At 44.7% G+C, this 12,076-nt stretch overlaps 1 protein-coding gene across 1 annotated transcript in view; it reads right to left on the bottom strand.

The window, feature by feature from the left end:
• si:dkey-91m11.5 (PH_BCR_vertebrate and RhoGAP_Bcr domain-containing protein) overlaps positions 1-11,984 on the bottom strand; it is a 31,381-nt gene extending 19,397 nt beyond the window's left edge. The window contains exon 1 of the mRNA XM_063490714.1: positions 10,260-11,984. Within this exon, the coding sequence (XP_063346784.1) occupies positions 10,260-11,607 (1,348 nt within the window). The 5' untranslated portion in view covers positions 11,608-11,984. The remainder of the gene's footprint in view (positions 1-10,259) is intronic.
• Between the last annotated feature and the right edge of the window lie 92 nt (positions 11,985-12,076).

Here is a 12,076-nt window from a genome sequence, read left to right as displayed (position 1 = left end):
AGTGGACACTTTAAAAAGGCAACAATTCATAACAGTTTTATGGCTACAAGACTGGTTTACCTCAGCTTGAAAACAGGAAAGAGAGGATTCCGGAGACTGGAGGAAGATAAAGACAAGTTTCCCTGGGGAGGCCTTGAAGACAGGCAACTGACAGGATGACATCCGCAGAGGCTGTGACAAAGGCGTCAAACAAACACACTGGGCCCAGCAGAGACAGAGAGCTGTATGAACTGCTTGAGGAGGAGACTACCGCAGTCCAAACAGCTACACAGCCCAGGGGGGGAGTCCATGTGAACGGCTACTCTGTGCTTCGGTGAAATTATACATCGAGCCCGGGAAAGGATGACTAACACATCCTCTCTCGGGCTGCAGCTTTGGAGCCACAAACCATCTAAACTAAGAAATAGCCAGAGCTTAGAATACAGTCCAAACACAAATAAGTAAAAGGGAGGATTTAAAAATGTACCGAAGCCTTAAATACTGAGCCACTTGTGTTGTTTATAGGGACGTTTTTAAAAGCACAGCACTGACTTGGCTGTGGTCAGTGTGAGAAAGTGCACATCACAATGGACCCTCAGTGAGTGCTGTTGTTCTAGCAATCACAAGGGCCGATAGCGTGAAGGAAGTGTCCAGGCAAGTTTGTCCGGAAAATTCGGCAATTTGTCTGCTTCAGAGCGGAAACAGGCTCTCTGCACAAGGTCATCTTTTAACAAAAGCTTCCACTCCTAATACACACATTCATCTACAGTCACGGCTATCAAATCTACATTCCAGCTAACACTGAGATGCCTTTTATAATTAAAGACTTTGCAGACAGCCCACACTTTTCAGACATGCATGGAAACAGATTTGTACACGTTCCAATAATTCACTGTGACTCACAATTTATGTCTCTTTTCTGCTTATACTAAGAAGAACCTAAGTGTCAAACAGACTTTTAAAAAGGGCTGAGCAAATGAGCCAAAGTAAAGGCTGCTGTTTCACAGCTACAAACTACCTACGAGATGCAGTTGTTAAACAGCAGAGCCCGACCCAAAGTGTGCTGTTATTTCACTGTTTAAAACAGGGGTGGGGAACTCCAGGCCTCAAGGGAGGGTGTCCTGCAAGTTTTAGATATCATCCTGAGTCAACACACCTGAATCAAATGTTTAGTTCATTACCAGGCCTCTGGAAAACTTCAAGACATGTTGAGGAGGTAATCTAGCCATTTAAATCAGCTGTGTTGGATCCAGGACACATCTAAAACCTGCAGGACACCGGCCCATGAGGCCTGGAGTTCCCCCACCCCTGGTTTAAAACACCTGACATCAATATAAATATCATAGATTTTAACCACACTTAAACAGTAATCCTGAAATTTCTGCCCAGCAACAAAAATACAACTAGCATTCGGAAAAATATCACTCAAACATTCAAATCTTTATAAGTGTTTTTGTATCTGATTTGCTGAAAATCTGGTTCACTTCCTGTTAAGGCAGACTTCTACTTCCTCGGTGTGGACAACTGCTTGATCATCTGATCGAAGAGGTTCTAACCCAGTACAAGCAATAAACTGGATAGTGATTGTAGGTTTTAAGAAATCTGACAAGCCACCAACCAAACTTTGACCAATCATCAAGATTTATGCCACCTATTAATGTAAGTAACTTTGATCTAAGATGTGCTTAAAAAAAATTCAAAATCCATTCATTTTCAAGTACTTTGCAAATGCCTGTTCATTTTATTATGGCCCTTCTAGTCCAAGAAAAATTACTAAGAGCATGACCTGGATGTCCTTTGTTGCAGATCTGCTGTTTTAAACAGATTAGCTTCAATGCAAAATGCCTGTTTAAATTTGACGCTAGTCATATCTGCAACCCAACATCTTATCTTGTTATAGACCAACGAAACTGAGATAAATGTTATCTAGATTTAACAATTACTGCTAAGCTATCAGCCTCTATGTGCACATTATTATTCAATAAAGTACACATTTCAGTCAATTTAAGAGTGGATGTAATGTTCCAGCCAGCGTTGGAAGTCACAGTGAAGGAGCTATGTTCCTATTTTGTTATCAGCATCCCAACAGCTTCAAAATCACACAATAGAAAGTATCACACATTTAGCTGGAGGGTGGCAAAATAATCCTGCTGTTCTGTCTCATACCCAACAAATGGTTTCAGCTGTGCAATAGAGCCGTAATAAATACATTCTAATGACATTACATAAGATCGCTGAACCCGACAGCTGTGGTCGTGAGCTGTGTGGAGCTGTGGATCAGACAGAAGCTGATTTCATTTTAGACCGTCACGGAAATCTGTAATTCCATGTTTTTGAAGGATTTCCTTTAGTTCTGTGAATCAAAGCAAATCATTTAAAAAGTATTATTACCTATTAATGCACAACACTGAATGTTTTGGTTTCCCACACCAGCACTCTGAGCACCACCCAAAAATAGATCTCAAGGATATATAAAAGGGGGCTTGGCCAAACAAACTGCCAAGCCTGCTTCTGGGGAATAATCAGTCATCGTGAAGCACTTTGCCTTCCTGCAGCATGTAAACAAGAGCCTTGCATAGAATACAGTCATAGCAGTTTTAATACCACAGACATGCTGGATACACACTGGATATCCCACTGATGACAAAGCAAAGACGTACACTAATCCTAATCCATAGAGATGAACTACGACAAAACGCGCAGGGAGGGAGCGACAGATGTGCAGCAGAATCTTTGCGGCAGCAGCAGCGGGAATTCTCTGACACAGGAATAATCATGTGGTCTCTTTTCACTACACAGCAATCACAGAAGAAGCAGGAAGTGTTATTTGGGACACTTTCATCAGAGTGAAAGTCTGTATTGGGTTTCTAAATAATGGTTGGGGTTATCACATGGCCATTTTAAGGTCACAGCAGTTTAAATATGAGAAAGGATCCATTTGCTGTTTTTTCTGGAAAGTAGTTATTTTTTCATCTGTGGTCATTTAGGTTCTGGGAGCACATCTCCCTGACGTTCTCCATTCATACACAGAAGCCAGAGGAAGTGAGAACAACTGCACGACCCGAGCACAGAAGCAGGTACCAGTGGCAACAGACATGACACTGACTGGTTCAGACACAGCATGAGAGGGGGAGCTGGTGTGGAGATGGGTTGCAAAGCAGCTTGCAGATTTGGAGTGACTGTAGGCAGGCATCTTAAATACCTCCACCTGGTCGTAGCAGATGGCTGCCCCTCCCTGAGGCCTGGTTCTGCTGAAGGCTTCTTCCTGTTAAAAGGAGGTTTTCCCTTCCCACTGTCGCCAAGTGCTTGTTTACCTTGGGGTCGTCTGATTGTTTAGGGTTATTGTAGGGCCTTTAGCTTACAATATTAAGAGCCTTGAGGTGATTAGGTGCTTTATAAATAAAATTCAATTGAACTGATTGAAGATGCACCACATGAGATAGCCAATTCGAAGAGTTTCAGCTGAGGGATCAGCTGATGTGGGCTGGGACTGAGATGAACTGATCTGCTGTTATTGTGGCTTGTGTGAATTAATGTCATTGTTTGAAAGTATCACAGGTAAAATTTCAATTCTATTTGACTGATGGGGGAAATTATCAGACAGCAGCTCCCAAAAATAAAACTTAGAGGGCAAAGAGGTTTATTGATCGAGCCTTGGAACTAGAATGGTAGCATCCATATTTGCCCATTTCACCGCTGGGAAAAGACAAATTGAGTCAATCCTCAATTACTGGACCCCACTGTGAACATATTGACTATCCACCAAAATCTCAGTCAAAGGATGGATAGAATTTAGATCACAAGCTCCCATAAATAAACACACACATAACAAATGGACTATTTGGCTCAGAAAAGGCTGGAACTGAAATTTTACAGTAAGCATCCATAATTTATTTACAAAGGTTTTTTTAAAAAAAGATACGCTAAAGGACGGCCTTTCTGTTGCCTCTACAACAGTTGTATAGATCTGGAAAGTATCACTTCTAGAAAAAAAGTAACATAAGAGGCCAATGTGAGAGGTTGTTAAAAGCTTAGCACCACTTTATGGCTCCAAATGGATTCTCCTCTGATCTGTGGAGTCACTCGGGAAACAGTGGTGATAAGGAGGGCAAACACTGGGGCCAGTCAAAGGGTGACAGCCTTTCAAACACCTGACGTGGTGACCCCACTTCATAGCAAGTTGAGATGGACTTTACGATATGTGGTGACACAGGATAATCGGAATACAGAGTCTGAGAGTTTGATATCCGTCTATCACAGCAGACGATAATTAGCAACAAGCAACTTTATCCTCATACTGCAATTTATCAGAGGAAAAATGCCCTCAGAATTTAGGATTTTGACATTTCTAAGAAAAACATGACAGTTTTTGAGTTTAAAGTAATTCATGTGAAAAAAATGCATGTTTTATCTGACATCAAAGCTCTTCTGAAAAACTTTAAATGCGTGCTAACATGAGCTAACGAAGTTTTGTAGCTAGCTGGTAACATAGAACTTTGCTCTCTGGTCTATATATGTCAAGAAAGAAAGAAAAAAGGCAACATGCCCAGGGGCCTAAACACTAATGCTAAGGTTCTAAGACACAGAGACTAGTGCCCATCTTTTATATACAGTCTATGGACGTAAGCAGAAAGGATGCATCTGTGGTGTGATGAGGTTTATCAAACCCAGTAAACTAAAGTTGGGTGTGTGAGAGGGGAAGAAAAGCAGTTTCATCCCCTCAATCATAAATTTTGTTACTTAAATCTCAAAGAATTTCTGATTTTGTTTTTTATTTTTTTGCTCATTTGTGACGTCTGTGAGGTTATTCTCAGAGATTTGCGGTGGTTTTTTCAGATAAATGAAGGAATATCTCGGTTAAGATTTCCTTGCCCCTAATTGGCCATTCAAACTGTAAAAATGTTATCCGTCAAGCCATCATCACATCTGGGCTCGTGTGGAGTGCCTGCTGGCCCGAGAGGTCCTTTAAACCACAGGCCTGTGGAACGCATTGAAGACCATCAGCACTCGCCTCTGATCTGCTGTGGGGCAGCCTAAAATTAGTGCCAGTCATCGAGCGGTGTAGGTCAGAACTGGGCCGCCAAACACGGCACACCTACTAATCAACGTATGTAGAAATAGCTCGGGGTGGACACACTGCAGCTTGTAATGTGCCGCATAACAGAGCAAATAAAAGCCCCGATAACAGTTCCAGCCCGGGTAAATAAACACACAACGGTGCAAAGGCGAGCAAAAAGATTAACTCAAGTCCAGCAGCGAGGAATAATTAACACGAGAAGCAGGATTTATTTCATTTGCCAATTATTGTGACTTTTCAGGATGACACCTTCAAGTTTGTGCTTTGTAGCAGACACAAATATAACTGCTGAGTTTTCATCACATACTGATAATGGGCAGAGTTTTCAGAAATGTAAGCAGTGACAAGACAAAAATTAAAGTGACCTCCTGGTGTAATGAAATATTCATTTGCATGTCTGAATAGAATTAAATATTAGCGAATGGGCCTCACCTGATGTACTCTGATGTGACTGGCCAGCGGTATTCTGCCTAGCAACACAAGTTTTTACAGCGAATTCACCTTAAGGTAAACGGCACCTGAGTGCAGGCGCGTGGCAGAAAAGAATCAAATCATCTCAGATTCAGTTGGTTTCATCGAAGTTACAACACTTTGAAAACTGCAGTATCGTTTGTGTTATTCCAGCTCAAAGTTACTAACCGGAAGTATAAAGTTTAAAACACGAGAATGATTAACAAGGGTTTTTGGTTCTGATACTGCTGCCTCTTCTACTTCGCCACTAAATGTTTTGCCTAAAATAAATGTTCTACTACAGGCAAAAAAGGTTGACACAAGCACCATGGGTCAGGCCGTTGTGACAGAGGTGAACTCGTTTAGCACATTACATTTCATTAGCCACTTCCCCCCACACCCCAACAAACAGCTGAGACATTCCATAAACACTTGGCCTGCCAGCCAGCCGCACAGAGGGCCCTTTGAGGAGAGCTGAAGCCGCAGGAGCACAGGGCTGAGGCTGAGCACGAGGGAGGATCACCGAGCCCAAGGAGGCTCATAAACAGGCCCGAGCCTTTCCTCTGTATGTATGTTAGTAACTGCACAGAGGAGATGAGGAAAACCTAAAGTGAACCGTCTTGCATAGTTTCGAAACAAATGTTTTTGTTGAGTTTTCTGACAGAAACAAAAGGCCATTCATGGCTTTTACTGTGAGAGCAGCTGGCGAAGCCTGGCCTGGTGTACTGATGGCCTGCCAGCTTTTGACCACTTTACCCAGTACACTGCACAGAAGAACAGGTGCCTCACTTGCTCACGCACACATACACACACACACAAAGGCAGACTTGGCAGCCATCAAGAGCTGCCAGCACTTCCTCTTGTAGGCTTACATTTACTTAAGGAAAGGGAGAGGCTGACTTCTTCCCCTTCTTTACCCACCAAACCTCAGATGTTGATACGTAGGTGCAACGATAGGCCTGTCTGGGCTTACACGGGGAACCTCAAATATTCATGAGTCCACAATTAACCTGGAGGACCGGTGTGACTCCTGCTGAGGCAGCAAGTGGTGGTCTGAGGCAATCAGACGAACGTTAGTCACCTTCCAGACAGACACTTTCTATTAATGTCACAGTGACAGCAGACAGGCCCATCTACGCTCAGAAACGGTGCCATGTCCTGACTGAGGCAGGCTCGGGCTAAAAGCATCCTAAAAGACAATCTCCTGGTTTTTGCAGAGAGGATTATGATTAAACTAATGGGAGATTTATTATTTTCCCTTTTGGCTGACCTTTTTCTTTTACGCCCTCTCACTATAACACATTAACCACGAGACAGTCTACACGCCCAGACTCTTCTTTAGCCACAGGCACGTCAGCGTTGTGATGATAATTAATTATGGCAAAATAAACCCATAAGAGAGCTGGCCTCCTTAAAGGTCCACAGCTAATCAGCAGCTCTATTCACAGTCAGGCTTGACAATTGGCCTAGATAAACCAGAAACCAGGAGACAACACTTATTTCTTCTATTCATAGGAAAAAGTCCCCTGAGATGCGTCAAATTTAGACTGGCCATTTTACAGAGTTCTCACAGCTGAGACACAGTAGGACAAGCACGCGTTTGTTTAGAGAAGTTCGGAGGTGTCACTAACGGTAAGTCACTCATTTTTTCCCCAGGCGCAGGCGGACTGCCACCACGGCACTCCCACAACAGCAGCACGGACCCTGCGAAATGACATGGTGACAGAGTGCAGAAAACCCCCCCACCACCACCCAAACGTGCAGTATATGGCAGTTTGTCTAATGGTTACAGAATGTGCAGCTAACTGGACCATAAAGCGCCTTTACAAGCCTGCTTTACTCAGTCGTTTCAAGAGATTTTAGTCAATGCCGCGGTGCTTTGTGATAAATGCAACAAGAAAAAACACTTTCCAGCAGCTCCCTGAAAGTCAAGAACCACAACAAAGAGCAATTTATTGCAAAAGCTGGCCTCAAACCAGCTCCCTGCTTGAGGACTAACTTAACAACGTGCAAAAAATAAATAAATTATTACAACATGAAATCCAGACTTCTGGTAATCCACAAAGCAAGGTCCACATGACGCAGGTTTGCCATTATGTCAGCAACATGTCTCCTCTGAAGAAAAGAAAAAAAAAGGCTGCACTTCAGACTCTTTCTGTAGTCAAAGTGTCAAACAGGCATTACGCATCAAATGGGGAAACACAAAAGGTCAGTTGACTGGTCATGGGATGCACTATTTGGCATAGAAAGTCCAAACCTTTGTAACTGCTAATTAGTTTTTATTTAATTAGGTTAAGTTTCTGCTTTCGGTTCAGTTTAGTTTCAGAGATTTCTTACACCTAGTTTTTTTAATTAACTACAATAACATTGCTGTTTAGGCCTGTGACAAGAGCTGTGTGCTGACTCCGTGTGACACGTACACACTAGGGAAAGGAGCAACATTTGGAGGTACCTGGAAAAACTAGTAGTGAGCCTTGAACACAGACTGTAAAGAAAAGATGGAAGCAGCCACTTTGACGTCACTCGTTTGTGGACTACTGTTTTAAAGCTTCAGATATAGTATTTTGGCCATCACATCTTGTTTAATTTTTCATATTTGGATGATAAAGTGGAATGCCAAATTAGCAGTGTAGGCTAGCTAGCTTGATTAGCTAGGTTATCCACAGAGGTACAGGACTAAATGGAGCTTAACTGCTTCTTGCCAAAAACTTTATTTTTTTAATTTCAAAAATAAAATACCAATAATATTTTCAAATGAAAATAAAAAAAAATTTCTTATGGGGAAACCTATAACAAGCTAGCATTTTGCTAATAAATGTCTTCATTGGCTTCATTTCTTAGCCCTGAAAGCTACCACTTGATCTCAACTTCTTTTGGACGCTCCAACAACTCTTACACTTTATCCACAGGAGCTATTTGCTTGTCGCAGTTTGCTTGACTGGGGCTCAGCAGTTGACTTCACAGCAACTTCCAGCACCAACTCGCAACCAGTCTGGGAATACTAATGTTTCCCTAGCAACCAGTGGTTGCCAGGCAGTCACCAACCAGTCCCTAGCCCTTTGTGACTGTGGCCTAGCAGGCACATTGATTGTGTGAGATGCGCAGGGAAGATGCACTTTGCCCCTGTCTACACTGCTACAGTCACAGCCCCTGAATGACAAGGGCATTTTTATCTGACAAAAAGGATATAACAAGAAAATGATTACAGGTGCATTATGGGAATTGGAGACTACCTCAGCCACTACTGCTGGGTTTTTTGACTCACGCGATACTAAATTGCTTTATTGCAACTTTAATGAGTATTGATTTGCAATTTTATAGATAAATGTAGCAGCTATGACTTTAAAAAATGACCAGAGAGAGTCATCCTGACATGCTTACAGGACTAAGTGACACAGGGCACGACGGTGGAATGATGCAGACCCAGATCGAATGGATTTATGCATTTCAGTCATCCGAGCAGCGTGCTGGCTCTCACTTCATGCTGATTATATCACAGACTATCTGCTCACTTGTCACATGCTTTTTGTCAAAGAGCTTTGGACCGAATCACCTTATGTAACAAAAACACACTACTCTGCTCATCTGCTTAATCTGACCCTGAGTGGATAATGCTTCTTTTTTGGGGGGGTAGAGACACACAGTTTTCTAGCTCCAATCTTCCAACAAGCACTCTGCTTCCCAATCCGTCTTGGGTGAGGATCTGGCCTCAACCAGCGATGATGTGTGTCCTTGTGTATCTTTTATTATGACAAATGCTCCCGCCTGCCCTTCTGTCCTTGGAATTACCAAGTTACCCCAACCACTCTCCTTATCCCTCCTAACAATGTTATATTGTTAACATGTCAATACTGCTGCTCAGTGAGTGATTCTCCTATTATGCTGGAGCATAACAACAGGAAACACCGATGGCGGGCGTTTTGATTGGAAGCCACATGACACACTTAAAGCCCCCTCGATCCTCCTCGTTGAGCGAGTTGTCAGGGCTTTTTTCCAACCCGCCACCCGTAACAAAGAACCGCCCTAAATTTATCACGCTAGACAAACCCCTTTAAGTTAATTACGCCACACTAAGGACAACAACGTTGATGCGCGCTGACACAAAAACACTCAGGGTGGATAGGGCTGAGCGACCGGGAAGCCCCGGGGGGCAGATGCTGTCTCAGCCAGAGCATCTCTGCGAGAGTACTGCAGCACTCAGCGGGGCAAAGAGCAGAGAGGGGTGAAAAGGAGAGGGCAGGCCTGCTTACAAAAGGGTAAAGAAAGCCCTGTTCAAAGAAGTGCAAAGGGGCTGCTGTTCGGGATCTGCACACGAGGGCCACAGTTTGCTCACAAACAGCCTGATGGCAGCTGATGATTGAGCCTAACAGAGCCGACCAGTATGGATGAGGGCTGTGAGGAGGAGGAAATAAAGCTCTCCTAACAAAAGAAGATGAATCTTCATTAAAGCTAGCCTCCTTTTTTTTAAGGCCACTTTTATCGCAAAAGATAAGTAAGGCTGCTGAAAAGTCCTCCGGGTTATGGAAACGTTTTAGGACGGATTTAGTGTATCAGGCACAGAATGTTGAGACTTTATTTGAGTGACTGCAGGTGCATTTTACACATCACTGACTTATTCAGGATCTGGGCCACCCAGGGCAGACAGACATGTTTCAGAGAGGGATTAGAGCGGGCTTTGGATGGTTATCATCTTCATGCATCAGACTTAATTTAAGTGTCAGATCACATCCACATTCGTGTATTAGAGACCTACCTAGATCTCCTTGAATGCTGTTGTCATGAGAGGTCCTGCTGGACGTGGTGGAGTCTCCATCACTGGGCCAGATATGGCTCGCCTTGCGGAGTCCAGTGATGCAGGTGTCAGAAATCATTCCCTGCTGCTTCAGGCGAATCTGAGACAGAGGTGTGGGTGGGCTGCTGCTGTCGAAGGACTGCTGGGAGTGCTGGGAGGGTGAACGGCTTTTCTCCCTGTACATCTGATAGGTGGTGGGGCTGGGAGACACCTGGCTAGACTGGCTTGAGGAGAAGTCCTCTTCGCTGGAGGTCAGGTTCTCGTTGGAGCTGCAGTCCGGCGTGTAGCCTCCTCCCACGTCGTCGAAGCTCCCTGGAGAGTAGGAGCGCCTCGGCCAGGTGAGGTGCGCGTCCTCATCTGTGCCGTGGTCCCTGATGTGGATGACTCGCATATCCCCATCACCCATCATCCCCCCAACGTACACGCTGGTGTAAGCGTGGCACTCCACCGGCTGCCGCTCAGATTTCCCCATAGAGCAGCGCCCCTCGCCTTCTTTTAGGGGGTGTGGGCTGACCTCGGAGTCTTCATATGACCCGTTGTAGCTGCAGTTCCCCTCGGCGGATCTGCCTCTCTGAACGGCCTTGCTGATGTCCCCCGTGGCGGCTGACAGGTTCCCTGGGAGTGAATGCAGGGACCTCTTTCGTTCCATCTGCATGGCTTGACAGCCCAGGCTGCTGATCTTGTCTGAGACCTCCCTGTCGTTGACTCTGACCAGCCCTCGCTCTTGATGGTACTCCATGTTTACGTAGAAGGGTTTCTCTTGGCCTCCTGTCACTGACAGCCCCTTGCAATCTCCTGCTGTGTGGGAGTTGGCCCTCCTTATGCGCTCAAAGTTGGATCTAAGAGCTGCCACCGAGCCCGGACCCACTGGGAAATCAGGAAGCTCAGAGTCTTGGCGGACAGGTGACACCCCACCCTTCTGTTTGCTGTCGGGGGCACAATCCATCTCTATGTCTGCATGAGATTTGCACTTGACTGTCTTACCAGGCCCCCTGTACTTGTGCTGCTGCTCCTCTGCTCCTGCCTCATCTATGCTGGACCTCTGGCTGTCTTCATCATTTGTCTCTGCCATCCTTTTAAACCCCCATCTCTGCCCATCATAAGACTTCCTCTCCTTTGCGAGCAGAGTCTGCAGGTAGATCATGCGAAAGCGCTCCTTGTTTACTTCCTTCTCCAGGTGCTTGATGGATGACTTGCATTTGTCCAACTCCTGCTCAATGTCCCCCAGAGAGTTGAGCTCCATGCTAGGGGGATCAGACTCAGGGAACTGCGCTCTCCATGCCTCCACAAACCCAGCTGGCTCAACCATTATTACTCTGACACAAACTGTTCAATAAGCTACCAGCAGAAGCATTTCCAAAGCTCGACTTGACTCTTTCCAACAGCTTCCATCGTGCTACGAGTTCAAGGTGTTTCTCAGAGTAATCCACTTAAAAGGGAAATAAAACATACTTTACAGTCTTTGCTCACAATCACAAGAATCAAATCCGCTTTACTCCGTTTAACAAAGTCCAACAAAATGCGAGGTTATCCTTTTCTCCAACTTGATCTCCTTCCTGCGCTGTTCTCTGGAGATCCTCTGCCTTCCTCTGTGCTTGGTGTCAGACTGAGTCCTGCAGCTCTCTGGTGTTTTGCCTCTGTCAGTCGCAGCTGAGAGAGGCGGGGCTAAGTCAGAGATGTGATTTTAACCGCAAACACATCAAAATGAACACTGCTGGTTTTCTGAACTGCTTCTTCTTAACCCCAAACTGTCTCCAGGTACAGACGGTTACAGCTGA

Source organism: Pelmatolapia mariae, linkage group LG12 (assembly GCF_036321145.2).
Source record: "Pelmatolapia mariae isolate MD_Pm_ZW linkage group LG12, Pm_UMD_F_2, whole genome shotgun sequence".
NCBI lineage: Eukaryota > Metazoa > Chordata > Actinopteri > Cichliformes > Cichlidae > Pelmatolapia > Pelmatolapia mariae.
The sequence above is the reverse complement of the archived record's forward strand: the minus strand, read 5'-3'. Positions and strand labels throughout refer to the sequence as shown.